Source organism: Solea senegalensis, linkage group LG6 (assembly GCF_019176455.1).
Source record: "Solea senegalensis isolate Sse05_10M linkage group LG6, IFAPA_SoseM_1, whole genome shotgun sequence".
Taxonomy (NCBI): Eukaryota; Metazoa; Chordata; class Actinopteri; order Pleuronectiformes; family Soleidae; genus Solea; species Solea senegalensis.
The window spans coordinates 25854896-25879197 of record NC_058026.1 but is presented as its reverse complement, the minus strand read 5'-3'; the positions used below and the strand labels follow the sequence as shown (position 1 = coordinate 25879197).

Here is a 24302-nt window from a genome sequence, read left to right as displayed (position 1 = left end):
CCCCAAAGAATCACTTCAGAAACGTGGTTGTAAAAGACACTGGAACATACAGAGAGGCACTTTATTTGACAGGGCTCACCTGAGTTGACCGAGTTGTCCCTCTTTTGTTGCCATCTCCCTCTCTTTGGTAGAAAGCTGGCCTGCCAGACTGCCACTGTAGCTCTGCAAGCTAGACAACTCCTCCAAGGCATTACGTAGCTTTTCCTCCAGCTCCTGTTAAATCATTTAAAGATTTAAAGCACATACAGGAAAGTTATGGACCATTTTAAAATCCAAAAAAGCTTCTCATAATAAAGTCCACCTTAAAACACAACAGTTATGGCAGTGAGGATGACAGGGTGCAAGATGATAATTAAAACATTTCAGTTTCACCTATGACAACTCTATGCATGTACTCCCACATAATTATTCTGCATTTTTATAATTCTTCATTTTTTTTTGTGTCCACTGCAGACCAGTGTGGTTGAGTTTAATAAGACAAATTGTGAATCAACATAACAAAACCCTAAGCTGTTAGTAGTTGCCACATACTACAGATCAAGAGGAACAGAAAGATTTTGTAACACAAGACAACTCTTTAAGTGGCACCATTTCAAGTTACATAAATGCACATCAGGCTTTGAGCACTGTCAAAACACAGCAGCACTGTGCCTAAACTGACAAGCTGAAGATAGACGCAAGACTGGAGCTGCTGCTTTTGTGCTGCTCTCACACAGGTGAAGACAAGGTGTGTGACAGCTTTTCCGCAGTGAGAAAAGAAAAACTTCCATGTGGGGCAGATTGTGCGGCATCAAATACACAAAGGTCTCCAAGCCGAGATATTTTATTTCTAATTGGAAACAGTGCCAGAATTAACCATGTAAAAAGTATCAGTGACCAACACTGTTTGTCAAGGGGGTTACGATAAAATAAACACAATATTGAGATTTTGATGACCATTTACATTTGATCAAATCTGGTGGTCATTTAATGATGCTGTTTTGTATGCCAATAAAATGGTGTGTGTCAGCTGTAACTATATATTAGTGTACCTTATGTATTTATGTGCTGGATTTAATGATAAATTCCTGGATAAATCGTTGCCATGTCAAACAAATTGACATGATGAATCCACTGCACAACCCATATTCTCCATCTCCATATTTCAAATCAGTGTAGGATACTAAAAATGAGGAACAGGTGGAGTGTCTCCAGCTTTGATGGATGTGCATACAGCGCACTAGTTGCTCCATCCCATCCAAGCGCAATTACTCTGCAGTCCTGACTTATACAACACTTTCTGTCTGAGTCTATTCCACTAGAGCAGCAATATGTTTCATAATGATTAGTCTATTAGGACAGACAGAATGTGAGGTCCTCCTTTAGATCCAGTGTCCCGAGACTCTGGTATTGAGTGAAACTGAGAAGGGAATTGTAAGGATTTAATAACAGGGGGGAGGTTGTGTGAATCAAACCTCGGTAATATGATTGTGATTTGATATGGTGTGTAAACAAATACAACTTTGTCAATGTCTAATCACTATATTACTGAGAGTGTGGCGAACAAATAGTGATGTGTGGAATAATGTATGGAGTTTAGAAGTTTGGAGTCTACAGTTGTGGTCACCATGTGAATGGAAAAGATCACTCTCTCCTGTGTTAAGTCATTATTTTTCCTTCCTTTGAATAGAGACTCCACATATTTAAATTTTGCACTCTTGCTACAGACACATTTTTGCATTCACATGTTGAGAGGGAAAGGGTGTGAGGGATTACAGAGTTCAAATTGTGCCCCAGATTAAGGAGAGGGCCATTCCTGTACAACTTTGTGTGTGGGTGTGTTTCTAAATGGACTCGTACCCGTGTTCCTACCTTGACTCTCGCCTGGGCAGCCTCCCTCTGGTCTCGTTGGCTGTTGACCTGCCTTTCTTTCTCCTCCAGGTCAGCTTGTAGGGCACCACAGCGGGAAGTTAATCCCTCTTTCTCCTTCTCTAGAGCCTGCACCACCTGCTGCTCCTCCTCTCCTTTCTTCCTACACTCCATCTTCATTTCCTGGATAAGAGAGGGATGTGTATAAAGAGAAGAGCGGGAGGTCATGAGGGCCAAATAGACAACGGTGACGAAAGGAAAGAAACAGAAAACGTAGCGATTCAAACTGAGAAAATGAAAAAAAGAAAGACAAGAGAGTGATGCAAAAAGAGAAGCAACCCATGGGGCTGAGGCTGAAATGAATATGGAAGCAGTGGAGCATTTTTGCTGCGGGAGCCCCCTGCATGGGCCACTGATTGGCCAAGGTCACCTGTACTGTATGACTGGGCCCATGCGGCCAAAAGTTGGCTGGTGTGAGTCGAATCGTGCTGCAAGTGCTGGGCTCATGCAGGTGCAGGGGCAAGTCTGTCAGCTTTAATGACAGGCTTCTAATGAGAATAGTGCTTGCTGCAAGACCCATTAGACTCAACCCAGGTCTCCTTTGATGCTGTCCCCCACGATTTCTCGCCATGAGACCTCACCAAGCCTGTGTAAGGACCATTCCTTTATCAATTAATCATAGCCGGGTCCCATCTAAGCATAATTAGGGATAAGCCACACCATCACATGCACACTTTTCACTTTCCCCCACTGAACCAGTCATTAAGTATTTATCTTAACCTAAGTTAACAACCTGCTTTCCCCCCTGCTCTCCCTCTGTCTCTCTCACACTTTCCAGCTGTTAAGAATTCTCCGTTGTCAGAGGCAAGAAAGAAAATTCTAAAAACAAGAAAGGGACGAGAAAGAGAGAGGTTGAAAAGCAGGAGAGGAAGAAACAAATACAGATTGTGATTAGGAGGGCTGTGCAGTCCTCCTGCTGCTCTAAATGATTCAAACGGCTGTGGACTTAAGTCACGGGAGACTTATCGTGTTCAGTAGCACACAAAAGAGACTTTTTGACTCAGGCCCACACTGCCAATGAAGATTTGTCCCACAAACCTTAAGTTCACAATCCTTATTGAGCAGTTGCTCACGCAGAGCCGTCAGCTCCTTCTTCATTAAGGCGCTGTCCTCATTGACTGGTGTCCTCTTGTGCACCTCTTGCTGCTGCCCTGCCACTCTCTGTGGCCGACAGTGAAGAACAACAAGAGAAAGAGACACAGGTTCCATTAAAGATGCAATAAAACACAATATCAACAACTTTTAATTAACAAGGTAATAAACCCTGACTGCTCGAAACTTAAGGGTAAATATTGCAAACATTTAAAAAATTATAAACCGACTTATTATTCACAAATCAGAGGACAGTAGAAATGGTACAGTCATTTTAATTACTACCAACTTTTCCTTTTTTTGGCAGTCTTTGCAGCCTTAGTAAGCGGAGGCTGGCCTCCTAACACTGCATCAGCTGGGGGTTGGCATTGGCTGGTGTGCTCTGGGATGCAATTAATTGCCATGTTGAGGGAAATCACTCAGATATATCCAGATAGTGGATTTAGCATTCCTTGCTACTCCTAGCTGGTCGTGCTAAGAACAGAGGGGCTTTAATAGAGATTTAAACTGGAGAGTAGACAATAAATTCAAACGTTGATAATGAGGTAGGCGAGAACAATTTGAAATCCAGTAGTGCTCAATTGATAGGAGCAGAAAAAAGGGGGCTTCCGCCAAGTTAAGAGGTCTAGGACATAAAGATTAGCATCTCAAATCCCCAAAGCAGTTGAAAAATGAAAGCTAATTATGTTACAAAAATGGAAAGGAGCAGTGAGGGAAGGCATATGAAGAAAGAGGTGCAACTTAAATAAAATAAAATAAAATGAAGAGGGTGAAAAAACATTTTTTTTCACATTATCAATGTTGCAGAGCTTCAGACATTAAGAGTGGACTCAGCAGACCATCACATCTCCAAAAAAGAAAGAGAAGACAATTAATCATTTTAAAGTATGTAAGGCTCAAGACTTTGGATGATATGACTGTCAGAGGGCTGGGGGCACTGAACAGAGCCAAGCATATTTAATTTGCTTTAAAAAAAAAAAGCTTGTAAGTTCTATTACCAACAGGAGAACAAAATTGATTTCAATCAAAAAGAAAAACCAAATGAATCCAAACATGACACCGTTTTCACTAATGGCAAATTTCAAATGAATCAGATACATTTTTAACACTTAAATACAAAATGTATGGAGATTGAGGGCCGAGTCAGATCTCCCTTTACTTTAACATATGTTTGTTTATTTAAATCTAACCATGTTTGTTGTACAATGCAATGACAATAATGATAAACCAACTTAAATTCAATATTTCAGGTCAATTGACAATGACTTAACCCTACCATTATTCAAAGGGTGCAGCCGCTTCTTACAGCATACATTACAGTAAGGGGTCATCCATCCATCCATTATCTACCGCTTTATCCTCCACCTGAGGGTCACAGGGGGTGCTGTGCCAATCTCAGCTGACATCGCAGGGCCACACACACACAGACAAGAAACCATTCACTCTCACGTTCACACCTATGGTCAATTTAGACTGAGCAATTTACCTAATCCTCATATTGCATGTTTTTGGACTGTGGGAGGAAGCCGGAGAACCCGGAGAGAACCCACACACACATGGGGAGAACATGCAAACTCCCTGCAGAAAGGCCCTTGTTCCAACCGGGGCTTGAACCCGGGTCTTCTGCAAAGGCAAGAGTGCTAACCACTACACCAACCTTGTGGCCCAAATTGGCTTACTTAGAGAATTTCATTTCCTGAATGGCATCTACAGTATCAAAGTCTTAGTTGCTTTCTATGAAACAGAGGCACCAAATAAGCCATTTCAATTCACCATACAATTATAAATATAAATAATGTATGATCTACAGTTAGTATACTATATAAGTGTCTCATTATTTGGTAGAGTAACTTATTCTCTGTAACGACATTGCTTTGCCAGCACATTCCCCTCCAGACGTTATACAAAGAAAGCATGGAGGGCTTGCTTCATGGCTTCATTGGCTGTCATGGACCCTAATGCATCAGTCAGACTTAAAAACTTACTGAACTACAACACAAGGACCACATCCATTTTATACTATAGTACACACAGTAAAGAGCCTCTGCACTTAAGGGATGCTTCATTCGTATCTTGCTTGAAGCCTGTGTGATTTTACGACCCTCAAACTAGCGCTGAAATAATGTTTGATTTTACCCACACGTGAGCTTCTAAAGTGACTGCCGTTTTGACTGGATCAGTGTTAGGATGGCTGAGGCGTGCAACCACAAAAAAAACAAAAAAAGACACTGGGAAGTTGATGGCTCCATTACGGCCAGTCTCATTAGGAACAAACGCGATTCTGGATGAGAGACGTTAATGAAGGGGACTGACAGATGCTTCGGTGAAAGGAAGATGATTTGAGGTAAATTACATTAGTGGTGTCATTATCGTTAGCCATCATACCATCAAGAAACATTACTCAAGGGGTGTTGCAAAAGAAACCAGGTAAGAGAGAAATAGAATATCAAAAAGATACAGTTTTTTTGTTATTGTAATGTTTTAAATAAGCTAAGACTAATTTGTTTGAAAAGGGAAATATTTCAGTGACAAATGTTTGACCTAAATAAAAGTTGTTGTTTTTCTTAATGGTATATAAGCAAGGTGAAGGACGAAGGAAAAATGTCCCTATTCCAATTTGGTCAAGATGTTTGACTATTTAACTATCAATTTAGCCATTTTTCATGCACAAAATCGAGAAAATCTGCAATCACGGTTCATCAGACCAGGCTTTGACTGTCCAGTTTGGTGAGTCTGTGCTCACTGCAGAGAGCGGAACCCGATGGAGTCCTCTGCAGTTGATGCCTACCTGAAGGTTCAACGTGTTGAGCATTCTGAGATTCCTTTTCTGCTCGCCAAAAGCAGAAAAGGAATCGTGGTACCATTCTGTGTAAACTCCAGAGATTGTTGTGCATGAAACGTGCATGAAAGTCAAGTTAATCTAAGTCAACTGATTAATATTTTTCTCATTATGATATTTAATGTGAACATTAACTGTATCTTTATGAATTCATTTATAAAATTCAATAATTTAATTAATATGCAGGTTTACTGGTGTTCCTAGTGTCAGTGTAGACAGTGTATTTCTGACCTGGTTGAATGACATTTGGTTCACACAGAACGTTACACCCTTCTGGACCAAACTGTACTGTACCTGTTCCAGCTCCTGGATCTTGTAGTCTTTGATCTGGAGGATCTCCAACACTTTCCTGTCCTTCATTTCAGCTTTGTGCTTCTCACTAGACATAAAGATAAGAACAACAAAATAACCATGTGGCCATAGTCAACAACAATCAAGCGATTTTAACCTAGGGAGTTGAGGAATACCTCAGATGCATATCACAAAGGTTATTATTTTAATCAAATGCTAAAATGAAAACTGCAGTGTGTACGTTATAGTCATTTTTGTTGCTTTTTGTTGATATTATTCTGCCTGTTTGGTCTTTGTGAACAGAAACAGTTTTAAATAAAATAAATAAATAAAATGCTCAATGATTCACTACTAAGTGCTTTTCTACAACCAAACTCTGAACCTTTGTCTCAAGTCTCCGTACGACAAAAACATCAATTTGGGACCAGTTTGCTTCAACCACTTTGGGCCACAAGGGGCCCTTCATTCTCTACGCACATCACTTGTTTCGTCTTCTACACCCCTCATCTTCAGGGCCTCTCCTCTCATCTCTGTATCTTCTTCTGAGCAGCCCTCTCCCCAGGTAGACACCGAAATAAGTATCTGGTGTCCCTGGAGAAGGTGGAACGCAGGCTGGTCTAGCTACAGCTCCTTGTATATTGGGCCGTGTTCACTGTGTCCTGAGCAACCAACCAATCACTCTACAAGATTCACACAGGATGGGAAGGGGAGGGTGAACGGCGATTCCCAGTGGGTACTTGCGCTTGACTGAAGTCGACACAATTACCATGTCAATATTCTCCCGCGCATCAGGTGATACAATACACATACACTCTGTGGATGCATGTTCCCCCACTTGACTCACCAGAGCAGCATACTTTGATGGGTTTCCTAAGGGGATGGGGGTGTGGAGAAGGAATAAGCAGCAAAGATGCTCAGGGACTGTTTTACCTCTATTAAGGGTTTAGCAACAACTGACAGACCTAAAAAAGTATGTAATGTACACCTGTAATAGAGGAAATATCATTCTAATGGATCCCTAAATGAAAAAAGTTTGCTACAACTTAAGTGAATGAAGACACTGCATTTAGAACATGTTGGAAAAAACAGTCAAGCTGGTTTTAAGATACCCGTATCATAAAGACTTTGATGACAAACAGTTAAACCTAATCTGGAGAAATACATTTCATTTATTCAGGTAGGCATCGTCAGAAAAAAGGCACTCCTTGAACCTCCTTCTGTCTTTTCTGAAAGTTCCCATGCAGCCGTTTTTCCATATAGCTTAGCCACCCTGCGAAAGAGGTCATGTACAATCTCACAATTTATCCGATAAAGACAAGTATTTGGCAGCAGTATTTCAACTGTCCAAGACGGGGAGCAGCAGAGAAGAGTATTTTCATTAAAAGGGTTTCCATGGCTGAACTGCTAGACCGGGGATAAGAAGGCTTAAATCAGCATCTGCACAAGATTCCATCATAACCCCAGTAGAATGGCCAAGGTGCCTTAAACACCCCTTGAATGACTTTCACACATATTTTTCCCCACTTGTGAGATAAAGGAATTTTCAGCTGTTGAGCTTCCCAGGTAGCACTTTAAAAAAATTAATCTACTCACCGCTCAACCACCAAACTGACAGCCTGGGTCAAGTCTGGATTAGCCACTTGCAGGCGTTTCCATAGGGACCACACAAACTCCTTATCTGCCTGTGGAAATAAAAGGATTCAGCAAGTCAACAGCCATTCTTCCTAAATGACTTTTTAATAAATATATCTAAAGTGCAGCCATGTATACAAGCAAAGACACAGCACAGCGCCGCTTTTCTGGAAAGAAAAAATGAAAAAGGATGCTCAGCGACATTAGCATACGACAGAAGGGTTAGTCGATCAATAATTTAAATATCTTGTACAAAACAGTTTTTGATCTGGACTGCCCTCTCTAATCATGAGCCCCCTTAACAAGAATCTCCATGGCTGAGATGTGACCTTCGACTCAAGGGGAGCAAACATTGACACTTGTCATTATGCACTATTTATGACTGGGGAGAGCTGGGATCCAAATCAAAACACAGCAGTACAGCTTGCATTTTCTTTATTAATCAATTGCTCGCCGGATGTGTTTTCCACTACAACTCCAAAGTAACTAGCCCCAAAGAAACTCAAAGCTGATGACAGAGAGAGTCATCTTCAAGTAGAAAATCCCGGCCTGCCCCTGACACATTTCCAATTCAAATTGTCTTGCTGGTTTTTCAAACATTTTTAAGCTACATTACATTTAATGAGGGACATCTAAAAAGTACATTTTCTGACATTAAAAGACAGAATTATACCAAATCGACTTAATATAAAATTATCTGATAAATTATGTTCGCATCATCATAAGATAAAAGTCATCCCTCCCACTGGAATCTACTGGTCTCCAATTAGTATATGAATTTTAACCCCCTTTTCAAAAGTGTCTCATCAATTATTTACTAAAAATGGCAGAAACAGACCTTGATAAGACCATGAGCCGAACATATAAAGTGGAAGAACTGTGTATATCTGTCTCGGTATGCATTTGCATGTAAGTGTGTATGTGTGTGAATACATGGTGGGAGTAGAGTAAAAGGGTGATCGAGATCGCACCATGTCAACCCGCCAATGCAGGTAACGATGAAATTAAGCAGCGTGCTTTGCTTGAGACAGGTTGTCTCCCTCTGCCTGGCCTTTGGCTGCCATTAGCCAATGCACGGACAAGTGTTCAATCAGAACCCTCATCAAGAGCTCTCCTCTGCCGTATGTGTATGCATTGAATGTGTGTTTGATGATCACTGAATTATTCATTCTGTATCCAGACACTGAAACACCATGGAAATACCGTACCAAAAAGGACCACTGACATTCAGTCACATATTAATAAAATTAGCATGGTCTAGTAGGAACATTTGCTGGCCGACAGATGAAACTCTTTGTAGTTAATGTCTGTCCTGAAGTACATCTTGCCAGAGAGTTAACACATCAATGGTATTCTAATGTCACAACTTAAATGCTACATTGCACAACTAAAGGTCCCCATTAGAAAGACAGAATCACTGATGTTCTGCGCTAGACAAGACCACCAAGGATGGTTTCCATGTCAGTCTCGTGAGGAGCAACAGAAACTGACGGAGAGGAGAAGAGTATGCATTTGTAAACCTATGGGACTATTATGTAGACCTTTTTTAATTCTAATTATAAAAAATAAAGTGGGGCCAACTTAGTGATACTCAAAGCACAACTGAAATGGGGGATTTTCTAGGCTCTCAAAAAAAGCAACATATAGTGTGATATATGATTTCTAAATATTCTGGTTTTTCTATCTAATCAAATTGTTTTAAGGCATTTGTTTTGGCTGCATGTTTAGCCATTTTTTCCTTCATCTGATAAAATAACAGTTTTTCAATAAAGAATGATGCACAAAACTGTCTTGAATTGAATTGTCTTAATATTAAATACATGAAATAAATGATCAGCAGCATAGTTGCTGGGAACAAAATCTGCATCGGCATATGTAGAGTTTACAGAAAAATTGTAATTCATTATAATTTATAAAGGCTAATTAAGGGGAAAAACCCAGAAATAGGCCTCTTTCAAAGCCCTGACGAAAACATGCATGTAAGACAAAGCTGACATTTGTGTTTAGGCTTGCAGCTATCACATTCTCATACCCACTATAAATGAAAAAGAAGCCACTGAAGTTTTCATCAAATTAAAAAGGCACAAGCACTGATTGGTACCACGAGTGGCTTATATTTGTGGTTCCTGGGAGTTATGTAAATGAGGTCTGAAACGTATTTTTCTGGGCAATTTTAGAAAATTAATTTGAATTTGAAACACAGCAGGATACCGAAGGCAACAGGCACAAACAGTCAAGTGGCACCACAACAGCGGTTCCTGCTCCATGTGTTAGGTTGTATTTATTTTCTAATACAAATGTAAATGAACCACATCATCTGTTGAACCCCACACTTGTCTCCCTACCTGTAAGGTATTGTGGATATGCAAAATGGGAACTGCTGTGTTCACTTCACTCATGTTATTAGGCACCACCTGGTGGTGAGTATGCAAGGACACCCTCTCTCAGTCATTAACTTCCAAAGTGAAGATGAAAGATTATCATAGCTGCACTTCATCATAACCACTTCCTCTATTTGTTTTGTTTTTTTATCTAAACAAATTAAAATGGGGGCGGGGTTCATTCAACAGATATTTGGTAAACATGACTAAATTAGTTTAGCTGAACATTCAACTAAGAAGGGTGAGTATGTCTAAATAATTGGAGTAAGAAAGTGATGAAAGTAAAACCATTTTTTTGTTTTTAATGCAATTTAGCAAAATAAGTTCATGGCTTTGGGTTTAAAATCTGTCAAATCATCAGATTCCTCATCAGTTCTACAACGATGGTAGATATGTATGTAGCTTCGGTCTCACAGGCCTTTGATGTAATGAGAGTACTGATAATTAACAATGGTTAAGAGTCATTGTCTGATAATGATAAAAAAAAATATGAAATGTTTTTTTATTTGTTGCTCTTATAGAAATAATGTTTCACTTATTGCTTCATCAGGCCCATTAAAAGGTTATAAGAAGCAAGAGTTGTACTTGTATTGTATTAGTTCACAGTCAGAGACGTAGAATAGAGATTGCAATGGGGCACTTGCATATCTGACAACTTTAACTAGGGTTGAAAGGAGGCCAATCGTTGTCTCAACATTTTTTTAATTTTATTTTAATTAATAACGTAGTTATAAGTGTGCTATTTGTATGTGTGTGGAGGTTCTCAGTCATCTCAGAAGTTACAGTCACCTTCAGGAGTTAGCTGCAGGAAACTGGACTTGATGAAATCAGCAGAGTTCAGGACATTTCACCTCTCATCCAAGAGGCTTCTTCAGTTTGCTATTTGTACTTTTATCATGGAGGGTTTTATACTGTTCATTTTCACATGGGAATGAGTCGAGGCTATTTGGAATGTTGACAATTTAGACACATTTGGACACGTTTTTCTATTTGCTGTGATTTTGAAGACATATTTGTTGTGTGGTTGCATTGTATTGCAGCACAGTTACATGAGTTTCTATTATTTAGTCCATCACATTTATATCCCTAGGTTGAAATCTAAATAACAGATATTACCTCTGTATACACTGCTGCACAGTCATACAATATAATCAAAACCTCTCAAATACTATTTAAAATTACATTGCGATTTTTAGCAGGGCAGTTGTAATATAGCTGTAAACAGGTGCATCTCCTCGTGTTTGTATACATTCATACATACCTGGCATTGCATTAACTCATCTGACAAACTCTTCACTTGCTCCTCCAAATCCAGGACACGTGGAGTGTCGTTGTTGTCTTCAGAGGACATGTTGAGACTGAAAATGAGGCAAAACAACAGCCGATGACAACAGAAACAACACTTTTAACAGTGGCTGGAAAGACTGCTCAGATGACAACATGTTCACCCAGTTATTACAAGGTAATAAATATAAAACGGGATAAAATATCTATGAAAAAGCCATATCTATCTATCTAATGTGTGTGTATAACATTACGTGCAAAGTTCTTACCTGTTGTTTTGACTAACCAAGTAAGAACCTTGGCTGTTAGCAGCTGACAGCGCTACTGGAGCTAACTTTGCTAAGTGTAGCCACCAAACAAAACAGTCACACTTTCAGTTTCTTGTCAGCTTTTCGCGTCATGTCCCGAACAACAGCAGGACATGTTTCACCGAGGACATATAACCATCCACTAACACGCTTTTCCTTTCACCATGTCACCATTTCACCACACAAAGCCACAACAAACACAACAACTTAATCACACGGTTGCTAATAACGACACAAACGCTTCCCCCTTTTCAAACAAGCCCGCCGCTTCCCGTTTCACGTCATTTCACTACAGTTGCTGCTCATGTACGGCATTATGATCCAGTGCGTTGGTTTAGAATCTGATGCTTTTGCGTCTCATTTAGTTATTTCTTGGTAATTTGGAGTGTAAATATAACTGTATAACTAATAGGGACCTGCATATGTTGATCATATTCTTAATCTTGTGTGTTATGCTGTAATATGGTGAAATAAATATGAATTAAAATTATGTTAAAGCTTACTTTTCATTTCATTTACATTTTATTTTATTTTTTAGTGCTGCCGGAGTAAAGAATAAACAAATCTAAAATGTTTAAGATATGTAAATGTAACATTAATTTATCATAGTTGATAAGTCTACACTTAAAACATTTTGTAAATGCACAATGTTTGGTAAAAGTATAACTTTGACAGTCACATCTATTCAACATTGTATTTACACTCAACGGCCATTTTCAGAGTGGGGAGGAAAGCAGCTTTAAGTGACTTTGAATATGACATAGTTGTGGGGTATTTCCGGTATTGGTGATAGTGGATTTTAATGTACATCTCTAGTGTCTACAGAGAATGGACCAAATAAGAGAAAATATCCAGTGACTGCAGTTAACTGGGTGAAAACCCCTTGTTGATGCCAGAGATCAGAGGAGAATCACCAGACAGGTTGTAAATTATTGAACGTTCCAAACTTCCAACCACGGTACGCAGACCATCTCTGAATGTCCAATACATCGAACCTCTTGCCACTTTATCCTGTGTACCTAATAAATTGACCACTGAGTGTACGTTCACTAAGTCGTTGTATGTATTGATATTGAATATTAGTCATTCAGATATACTTAATGTATTTTATTTGCTCAATTTATTTCTTTATTTTTCTTTATTTACTTTATATTGTCAGAGTATAAACGTTTCACCCACAACATTGTTACTTAGTTTTAGCTTTGTTTTATATTTCCACATGTGGGATTATGTCGTTAAAAAGGTTGATCTTTTTGTCCTTGGCTTGCTGCAGCCCTAATCATACATTTACAGTAACTGATAAAACCACAGCTTGTTTATGTTTTAAAGAGGGACAAGTTGGTATTCAAAAATATTCACAAAATATTTTCTTCACAACAGGAACCCTGGACCAGTATGACTTGATATGCATAGCTTACTGAGACCCGCCAAAGGATTTAACACATCCACACAGCCGTGGTCTGTATCCTTTGGTTGGCAATCCCCCTGAATTGCTGTGGTCGTGACTTCTTGAATCAACTCATGTGTCCCACTGGGCTTTCATCAGAAGCACATTTTAGCTGACTATAAACTAAGATCAAGAGCAACTTGAGCAACGACCTCCAAGTCCATACCACCATGGGTCAGTTCTGTTGCTTCTGAATTATATATATGAAAGAATTACTAATCATTCAATGCTTTGGATGTGGATGCAGAGTTTGGGGAACATGCTGTTACCCACCTTATCACATAGCTTTGTTTATTTTTGTATATCACATATAGATTTGTTTTTATAACACTTTGACTTGTTGTTTATTGTCTATGTTTGCTACTCAGATATTTATGTGGTTAAATGTTCTCTTTCTTTTCATTTGACTGCCATTTGACTTTTTTAGATATTTGCCTTGTTTGGATGCATTTGTAGCATTTATCTATTCTGAGGTGAAAGACAAGATCAAGTCAAGTCAACTTTATTTCTAGAGCACATTGAAAATAAACCAGGGTTTAAAGTAAAAGGCATAACAACAAGGTAGAAAACATATAAGCAATTAAAGAAAAACATCTTGTTGGTATATTTCGAGACATACATGGATGCAAAAGAAAATGAACAAAGGCGTATATTATACATGTTTGACATCTGTTTTCCTGGTGAGACAAGACAACTCCATATTGTGTAGCTAATGTATTTAAGTGTCAGCCAGATTTGGAGCACAGGGTGAGAGAGTTATATGAAGACATATGAGGACTGGCATTCTGTTTCAGTCACACAAATGTTGCTTCATCTGCTCACTGGCTCAACCTCTCTTGAAACCAATGTCTTTCTCTCACGCACACACATGCGCACAAAGAGAAAACATGCAATTGACTTAGGACAATTAGGTTGTTCCTTGACCCACGGACACTGCCACTCATTAAGATCCTCATTTGCAGTAAACTGGTACATAACGCATAACATCTGCCTGCCCCTGTTTCGTGTTCAAACAAACACAAAAATGACATTCATTGACTCAAAACAAAGCCTCTCTCTCTCTCTCTCTTCCTGATCCCTTCAGATGCAGCTTTTTCCAAAAGGCCAAAAGTCGAAAGGGAAAACGAGCTAAATGGAAAGTAATTTAACAATTTAATTTAACACTTCAAAGTATTCCCACTTTCATCATCAAATGTACATCATTGGCAGCAGACACTTTTAGTCGCTCTCATGTTCTACACAGGCGTGTTCCACCACGTTTTGACAGTGTCTGCGTGTACCTCCTCCTTGTTTGTTGTCTGTGCCACTAATGACAGATTGATCAAGCTCTGAGAACATTTGAGGGCAAATCTCAAACAAGCACACCATCATATTTTCAAAGATGTGACTGCAGTGTGTGTACTCTGAAATATTATTTGTCACATTTGAATTGATACAGGCCAAATGATTTACTATGTAGAGAATAACAAACACAGGCCTCCTTAGCCAATAATACACTGGACTGACTATAAATATGACTGTTAAAATAAAAGCCAACTCCTTTACTTCAGTCAGGAGTCGTTAAGGGGAAACTTAACATTAGCAATTCAAATTTCCAATATAGATCAACAATGTTTACATTCTCTTTTAGTTGTTGTTTTAGTATTTAACACTGAGGGATTCAACATGGCCTAAAATGAACAGCGGAGCAGTGCTGTGTCCCTCTGTGTAAATACTCCAGCTAACTTCTGCACACACCGACTGTAGAACACCTCGGAATTGTCGGGCTGGCTGCGCATTTAATCAGTGACAGTAACCTACTGTGGAACCAAGTGATATATTGGAAATGATGCATTAATCAAGGATGGATATTCAATTAAACACTCCAAATAATCTATGACCAAGAATTAGGGTCAAGATGAAGAGAAGAATAATCCCTTATAAATGATATAAAGTCTTAGAATAAAGTCTTAATATTATGAGAAAAAAAGACTAATTTTACGAGATAAAAACTTAATATTATGAGATTTTGTAATCTTATTTAATGAAATGTATTATTATTATTATTATCAAATAGAAGTGTGACAGCCTTGCAGTCGGCTTTGCAGTTGGCCAGCTATTTCCTCCTCCACCAAACAGATGATTTCCTGTGTGAAGTCTGTGTGATTTTTTCTAATGTGGAGCTGATGTGCCAAAAGACTTAGTATTTCCTTATTTATTTATCTGTTTATTTCAGTCATGTCAGTTAGATCACTCGTCATCACACATCATCTTAGTGTAGTTCACACAATACACATATACACAATAAGCTTATCTAGTCCCGCCCCCGTTACCTACAGAATACATATATTCATCGTACAATACAATACTTATTTGTGAAGTCCAAACCAAAATCAAAATGTGTTCCTCATCCTGACACAGGTTGCAGCTGATCATCTGAGATTCTGCTTGAATAATAATAATTATTGACCATTTATTCTCATAATATTATGACTTTATTCTTATAAGATTACGCCTTTATTCTCATACTATTACGACTTTATTCTTGAAAAAGTTAAAAAAATATCTTCAATATGGCCCTTATACTCATTATGGTTTTGTGACTGAAAAGAAAAAGTGCACCCTGCAATATTCATATTTATTTCCAACTTTAACAGGAAAAAGTCAGCGTAACTGAAAGGATTAATAACGTAAGTGTTTTTATTATGTAGACAGTGTCCTTCAGAGACCACGTGTCCTGTGCAACCCGAGCGAAATGAGCTGCAGCCTGTAAACAGTACATCTTTACTTCTGTTTGCCACAGAATATACCTGGCCCAGACGTATTGCAGTAAATGTAAACATTGTTTGAAGTTGTCTTTGTGGGCCACTTGTGTCTAATTGCCCAACTGTTCCAATGCGAGGTGCCACCCCTTGAAACAAGACAGTTCTTGCATTGACAGTCCCAATAAGCATGCTTGTCTCACTCCAGTTCTGCCTCAGCGAAGCCCTGGGGAACTTCATGTGACTCAGAATTGTGATCATGCAAATTTACCTGCATGAAAAATTCAAGAATCAAATGACAAGCCATGGTGTGCCAGTGCTGACAGAGGAAGGAAGAGGGGAAAAACATGACACTCCATGGAGAATTGTGAGAGCACATTCTCCGCCTGCCGCCTCAGGTAAGTCGGGATATTGTCTGCATTAATGTGGCCTAGCTTTGATGCTGAGGGAGGAAAGAACCTGGAAACTGTGGGAGATGACAACAGTTACTAAAGTCCCCAGCTTTGAAGGAACATTGATTGTACAAATGCCAGCTGGGATGTCAAACCTGCACAGTGTTTAGCAGAACATCACTCCCCCTGCATGGAAATGAAACAGGCTCCAGCATGTGAGTCTTTGAACACAGTCACTTTGTAGTGTCGCTGATGGCTCTATTTGTTCACTGTCTAATGTTTTCTTATTGAATCAGATGAGATAATAACACGCTTTTGTCACAGTGGGGGGGGGCTTTTAAAAAAAATGAAATTGGCCATAAAGCTGTGGAATGGCTCACCAAGTTCTTGTTCAGTTGCTGATATTTTACAGCTGCTTTGCACACATTTCTATTCAAGCGATGCCCCGAGGAGGGATGTTACATCTCTCAGCAGAGTCTGTGGGAGAATTATCAGCCTCTCTTGACCTCAAGCATGAGGATGGCTCATGCTGAATCCTGTGAGACCTTGGACTGTCTTACAAAACCCCAGGACAGAGACACCATTGATTACCACTTCTCTTCCCACTCTCCAGCTTTCATATACTATCTGTGCACCTATACCACACGATTCAAGCTCCAAACCTTCACTCACTCTGTGTCATGTGCATATCCCCATGTACACTCAGCTCACGTGCTGAGTGTACGCGATCCCCCTTGTTCATGTCCTAACCCCAGCAACGATGCGATGTGGTGTTTGACTCCCATCTGATGACCTTCTGGTCCTATCCTCAACAGACAAGGGCCCTCATAAAGGAGGAATTGATCCACACGAGACCCAGCGGCAGAGCAAATGTGTATTTGTGCGGATCCATGGTGCCACGAACCTCAGGGCCACATTCACTCCGAGATAACCCCAAACCGTGTGGCATCCCAGCCCCAGTAAGCCCCCTCAAGATGTGTGGGAACAATGAGTCCGTCTATTTCCCTGGGGCTCTTGCTCGAAAAGCTTGTCCTTTGCTTTTTGAACGGGTAAATGAAGGTGGTAAAGGTGGTTTAAGTTCATATTTCCCTTGAGTGTGAGAGAGGAGACCAAAGACACGGGACATCGATCATCTTGAGTAAATGTCGTCCAGTCAGAAAACAACTTCTAGATGAGATGGAGTCTTATTTTCCCTGCGAAATAACGAGGGAATTCATGTAAAGTTGATGATTTTAAGGCCTTTAATTAATATAAACTTGACATGACATTTGTTACATGGAAAATATATGAAGCTTCCAAGTGTGGGCCTCTTCTCTGGCGTGAGAAACTGGTAGCTACTGCTTAGCAGTAATAAAGAATCATCCTCGGAGCCATTAACTGTCTCCTGATTGGTGGAGGACTTACGCTATGAGCCAGTCCTTTGAAAAAGTCTTCTGGGTTCTTGGGAATGGCCAGAATGACCTTTGTGGACCTTTCTATGGTTCGGTAGAGACTGGAACTTAATGAACAGGAGCCCCTCTGTGGATGTGATGGATCCACGAGCGCGGCGCCGCAGCTGATGGCCGTCCCAGGAGGCAGAGCACTTCAGTAGCAGGTTCAATAGCTCATTATCAGCCGTCCCGCTGGGTAATTAGTGAACAGTGGGATCCCGTCACAGGGACAAATAAACACATACTGCCTTTGCTTTCTTGTCCTGTACAGTGTATGCCTGTTTCTTCTTCACACAATATATACACCATCTGATACCAGACCTTTTCAAAGTGATATTAATAGATTTGAATGCATTTTTCAGTTGGCACATGTTTTAATATAATAAACTAAATATAAACAAGTATTTTTAGGCAGAATTTCTTAAATTTGTTTGTTAAACAAGAGGAAACATCTCGGTGCTCTGTGGTATATAAGTGATATGGTTGTAGTGTCTCTAACGCTGTAGTTTTATGATGTGAAACCTGCCAGTGGCCACGTGCCACGCAGCATTCTCCTCCGTGTGCCCCTATGGCCTGTTATCGTTCTCACAGTCGTTTCCACTACAGGAAACGTCAACAACTTCTGAAAGATCTACAAGATTTGGATCATGCAACCACAAAGTCCTTCTACATCGGTCAGCTCACACATGGCAAGCAGTCACTGTCTTCGGTCCGGTTTCTAACACACAGCTCATTATGAACCAACAATAAACTTATTTTGTAGCTTGAGTTATACGCTATCTTATTATGGCCTGACCAACATCACATTAACTACAACATTAAAAAAACTGTTGTATAAGGTATGTATAAGAGCATTAAACAATTGTGCTCTGTAATCATTATTATTATTATTATCTAAAAGTAAAGAGTAAATGCTCTAAATCACATCTTTAACAGCAACTCTCTACTTTAAATTCTTGCTGTATTTCTGTGCACAATAATACCAAAGTCCACTTTATGCTGCTGATATTGCACGTTGTATATTGTAATTCATATAGTATTTCCACTGTATTTTAATCTTACTTCATTTATGTTCTTATTTATCACATATTCTACTTTTCTGCTATAAATTCTGTTCTGTCCATTTTAATTTGCACTATGACAGATTTAATAAGATATTCACATTTACATTGTCTAAATCATTGGTTCTCAAACGTTTTATACCAAGTACCACCTGAGAAAATACCAAGCTCTGGACCAACATTAAAATACAGTGGTGTAAATAGGCCAAGCAAAATCAGCTACAGACTTTTCACAGGAGGAAGATTTATTCCCAATTACCCTCTCATCCTCCTCCTCTTCCTCACATATTATATCATATATATGTAATACATATATGTATTATATCATATATATTATACAAATTAGATGAAGATGGAGTGAGAGATGAGGTGACACTTAATTTATTTGTTTTATTTTCTACACATTCTGGTTAAAATTCCTCAGCTCCACTGCGATCACATACCCTGGTATATACAGTACTGTACCGTTGAACAGTATTTCTGACTCGCACCACAGTTTGAGAACCATGGGCTAGGGGCCACTCCTGCAATCCTGTCTCCAGATCTTATTGACATACCACTCGTTTATTTTCCTTCATACATTTAGAAGAACATCTGAAAGTGACTGCGGATGCAGGACGTCGGCGAGTGCGGTCGCTCATTTCACTCAAGGGGGCGACGCGCAGCCATCCAACATGGACGCTTCACTCTTTCAGTGACGGAGAACTAAAAAGAGAAGCCACAGTGTGGTTTCCCACTATATTACACCCAGTGTTTGTCCGTAGGTTTACGGCAAAGACAAAAAGGCCATGTTATGCTTTAATATGCGGCACATGTCATATTATTCAACACTTTCTGACACTTCCAATATGAACAGCGTCAAAGTGTTGGAAAGAGACACAAACTCTTTTGAAGGCTTTTTGTTTTGTTGCTCACATAAGTATGTAATATCTCATTTAATTAGCAATCTAAGCCCTCTGACAAACAAGCATATGGTCCAGGCTCTCCCACGGCCTAGGCCAAGGAATGAATATGCATATCCTGGGACCTCAGTAGCTTGTTACCCCGGAATGAATTCTACACAAGCCTAATCCCTGATCTATTATTTACCCCTTGACCAAACATGCAAGTGGGGCTTCCAGACGCTTGACTTGATAGAAATGACTGCTCAGGGACGCGGCTGCCTCTCTCACCCAGTGGAGGAGCCAGGCTGAGGCAGGCACTCACTTTTCCCCCTCAAACAGACACTCACGCAGCTAAATACGCAGCACGCACACAACCCACGCTCTTTCATCCCTTCACTTCCGGAGATGTCTCCGCCAAATGCCGAGCAAATCCTCATGAAAATCACGTGCACAATGTGACACTTTACAGGGACATCATTAAGGAAATGAGTGTCACGTGACATCCCCCGCGATACACATTGGAACCCTTAACTATGTCGTGCGCGCGCAGTAGCGTGCGTGTCGCGCGAAAACAGTGAAAGTTGGCTGAATGGAAGATGAACTGCAGCGTGTGTCATCAACACGTTCACGTGCAGAAATGACAGCACATTAAACGCGTGGATTCACGTTGTTGTAACACAATAAGAATAAAGGGGACTTGACCACGCGCGTCTGTGCCGAGTTCGGGGACTTTTGGCTCATAGGTGCCACTTTTCATCCTGACACAACATCGCAATTTTCGGGAAAAATAAAGTGTCTGGACCCACAGTGGCACACGCACGCACGCACGCACGCACACGCACACACACACGGCGTGTGAATTCAACTTTAACACAGCAGCCACCGTGTCTGCAGCCCGGACCGTCCGCAGCTCTCCTCGGCGCACTGTGCGCGCTGACTCTGCAGAAGGAAATCATCGCGGGAGCGAAGGAAGGCGTTTTTGAGTTTATCCTCGAGGTAGGACAAGCAGTCACAGCCCAGGTTCTGACTGTCCTCGGTCCTCACTGTCTCACTCTGTCTCCGTTTTGACGAACGAAGAGTCGTGGACGTGCCTCGTTCTCCGGGAGACCGACGCGTTTCCCAAATATCGCCTTGAGGCGCGTGTTTCTCAGCTCAGCAGCGCGGACACGCTGATTCTTCGGGTGAAAAAAAAAAAGAAAAGAAAAAGTAGTGACTCTGTCCAGTATCACAACCTGTAAAAGTGTCATAAACGAGAAGTGGCGAGAAGTTTGTGAAAAGAGCCGTGAATCACCTCACGCAGCGGCACTGAAGAGGAGAAAGTTCCCCACTTGAGGGCGAAATCAGACTTTTTTCAGGACGCCAAGTTTGAAAAGTGCCTGAAACCCCGAGGTCTGTGAGAGACAACATGCAGCAATGGTAAATATGAGCTTTTCTGTCTCACACCAGTGGAATTAACTGTGGAAACTGTATCTGAAGTCATTAGAACAGATAGACAGCCTGTTGTCTCTATGAATGATGACTTCTTTTGAAGGAACACGTCTTGTGTTTGTTTAGATTTTGTCTCTCTGACACGATCAGCAGTGACCACTGTATGTGTGTGAAGCTGTGATCAGACACTTCACAGTTCTGACATTAAAAAGAAGGAATAACAAATATTTACACGAGGTCTGAGACGCAACTTGTTCACTTCAGCTGGAATGCAAAGATGTACTTTTTATATTTGTTTTGTCATTTGTTTACACAATATTTATTCATATTTACAAAAGTCGAGCAAGCCAGTGAATGTTGTAATTCAGAGCAATTACGTCCGGTGTCTTTGAGCAGCAAACACACACACACACACACACACACACAAGGCTGATAAAATTGCACACAGTGTATTTTTCTTAAATACATGTGAGAAATCGATGTCAGCAGACGTTGTTTTTTCAGGCCTAAAAATCTCTGTGCTGAAAATCTCACCTCATCGTCCTGCCGATGTCTCTCCAACCTTTTACTGATTTCCAGAAATATACAAGTTCCCGTTGATGTTCAAACGTGTTTGCCTGTGCAAACGAAGCTTTAGATCATTTTAATAGTTGCTTTTTTTCATACACATATCTATTTATACACAAATCTTTTTCCTTTTCCACACAGACTTGCCTTGCAGTGTCACGCATAGATGTTTGCGTGTTTCTAAGTCTCTGTGTTACAGTTCGGCTCTTAAAAGAAGCTCAGTGAGTGAGTGAGTGAGTGAGTGAGTGAGTGAGTGGCCGACCTGTGACAGTGAAACACAAGCTGAAATACTACACAGAGCCATTTCATGTCAGCTCAGCGTACGGGAACAGGTAGAGAACTGAGGGAGCTTGAGATGAATGGCTCAACTTTCCCACTTTTATCAGTGGCATCATGTGTGGTGTCCGTGTGTCGACGTATCGTGAGCTTGAGCTGGTGCTGCTATGGTAAAGAATTCCAATTTACATTCCAGAAGTGTCATTTCATTACTTTTATCTCCATGTTGCTCTTTCCCTGTCAGAGCAACAAGGCATCCGAGCTTCTTTTACCACACACACACACACACACAAGTTAAAATGCTGCTTTTCCTCTGTGTCTGTGTGTCGCTCCCTCATGTGTCACATAATTATACACTTGTTACGTTCTCACGGTGACTGACGGAGGAGCCTTTCCGGTGTCTGTCAATATGTTTATAAGATATAAATATAGAAGATCGGAGGAGAGACGTAGAAAATGTGGAGGTCATGTCGTCCTCCTGCACTGATGCTCTTGTTAAGCCGATAGCACTGCTACGTGAGGTTAAAGAAAAAGTTAAAGTTGTCAGTGAGGCTGCAGCTAGGTCGTGATTCCTCTGGGTCCGTAGGAATCAGAGAGGAGAGAGTGCGTGAGAGTGTGTGCACACAGGGTGGGAGCCACTGGTTAGTCGGTTCAATAATCTGCTGGACAGGTAGGCCGATGACGCCCCCCTTAGAGAGGCTGCTAATGAAGAGAAAGGCTGCTTAGTGGTGCTCTGCTCTGACCCCACCAACCCTCCCTGTCCCCCCTGCTGGTTTCCTCTGATTACTGCTCACATACAGAACTCTTTCCCTCTCTTCAGCCTCTAATCCATCCTCTCTTTTCCCTCCCCGGTTCTCTTACTTTCGCCTCCACTTTGTGTTCATTTGAAAGAGAATGGGTGCTGTGCGCGTACAAGCGTCCATGGATTATTCATATAGCTTCATATATTTCCCGTTTGTATTTGCTTTTATTTTTTACACTCTGTGATTAATTCAGGGGACTAATCACTTCTTGACCTCCTCGTTCCTCCCCATTTTCTGTGCAATTTTAGCCATAATGAGACTGCTCTCTAAATTAAAGCGCTTAACCTCCGAGGTTCACTGAGCGCGGAGCAGGAAGACGGAAAAACAAATAAACACAGTTTACTTTAGATCAAGGGAAATACTTTCACACATTCACAGTTACATATTTTCAGAAATGCTGACTGCACAGTTCTCTCTCTCTCTCCAGGAGATACATTAACATTCCTGTGACACATTATTGCAGGGTTATTTATTTAAAGCTGGGTGTACATACATTTCTGTATGATATGGCCCCTCCCAGTCTCCTGAGTGATTGATTGTGTGTCTTGTCAGTGACAGAAAAAGTCATATTTTGAACACGGGAGTGGGGTCATGAAAAGACACAGTAAGATATGGGATTTTAGCAACTAAACAGACCCAGTGAAAACCAATTACGTCGCCTCATTTAATAAAGAGCACAATGTGAGACGCGGGATTTCAAACAACATACATTTGAGGGACACAATTCTTTTTTTCGTGTGTGTCTCAGAGACGATTTGAAATTTGCTGTGTTTGTGTGATTCACGGGTTAACAGTTGTTATGACTTCAGAGAATTCAAGGTGTGTTTCTCGCCTTTTACGGGTCTGCAAGCATTAACGTCTCTCCTCGCTAAACGATAGAACACAATATTGAACCGGCAAGTTGATCAGATTAAAATCCGGCGCAGTACAAACTGTGTTTAAACTGTAAGCTGATGCTTGTACTTACATGTGTGTGTGTGTGTGTGTGTGTGTGTGTGTGTGTGTCCTTTCTACTTGACAGGCTTCATTTCACATGCTAATCCAAACATCATCATATTCCTTTAGGAAGGAATCAGGAAAACTTTGGTCTCAGAACATGAACACACCCAGTGTGTGCAGAAGGCACACACACACACACACACACACACACACACTCCCTCACTCTGTATTTGTTTAAAATGAAGAATGATTGAACACATTCTGCACAACTGGGCTTCGAGGACTGCAACCGTGCCACACGAGACGCGGCCGTGATTCCTGCATGTTCTGCTGTAATCTGGGGTGGCCTTAATTGATTCTGCCCAGAACTACAGTAATTACTGGCAAGTGCATAAAATAAACACTTCAGTGTCACTGGGTGGCAACAGTCCGATCGGTAGGGAAATTACATTTCACTTGTAATCCATATGTTTTTCAGCGGGGCAGGAGTATAATTCATGTCGACGCTACAGAAATACCAGAGTAACAAACAGGAGTATAGTTGTAACCAAATGACTCAGCTGGGACATATAGGGTTATGTGGTATAATTTATATTTTA

The 24302-nt window shown here is 40.5% G+C and overlaps 1 protein-coding gene across 2 annotated transcripts in view; it reads right to left on the bottom strand.

Annotated features, from left to right (window-relative positions):
• cntln (centlein, centrosomal protein) overlaps positions 1 to 11986 on the bottom strand; it is a 78451-nt gene extending 66465 nt beyond the window's left edge. Inside the window, exons 1-7 of one of the 2 annotated variants that reach the window (XM_044027960.1) lie at positions 11697 to 11986; positions 11405 to 11501; positions 7724 to 7812; positions 6134 to 6218; positions 2947 to 3069; positions 1840 to 2031; positions 80 to 213 (exon numbers count right to left, since the gene is read on the bottom strand). In XM_044027960.1, coding sequence (XP_043883895.1) covers positions 80 to 213; positions 1840 to 2031; positions 2947 to 3069; positions 6134 to 6218; positions 7724 to 7812; positions 11405 to 11494 — 713 coding nt within the window. In that variant the 5' untranslated portion in view covers positions 11495 to 11501; positions 11697 to 11986. The remainder of the gene's footprint in view (positions 1 to 79; positions 214 to 1839; positions 2032 to 2946; positions 3070 to 6133; positions 6219 to 7723; positions 7813 to 11404; positions 11502 to 11696) is intronic. The other variant, XM_044027961.1, reaches the window with a different exon arrangement.
• Between the last annotated feature and the right edge of the window lie 12316 nt (positions 11987 to 24302).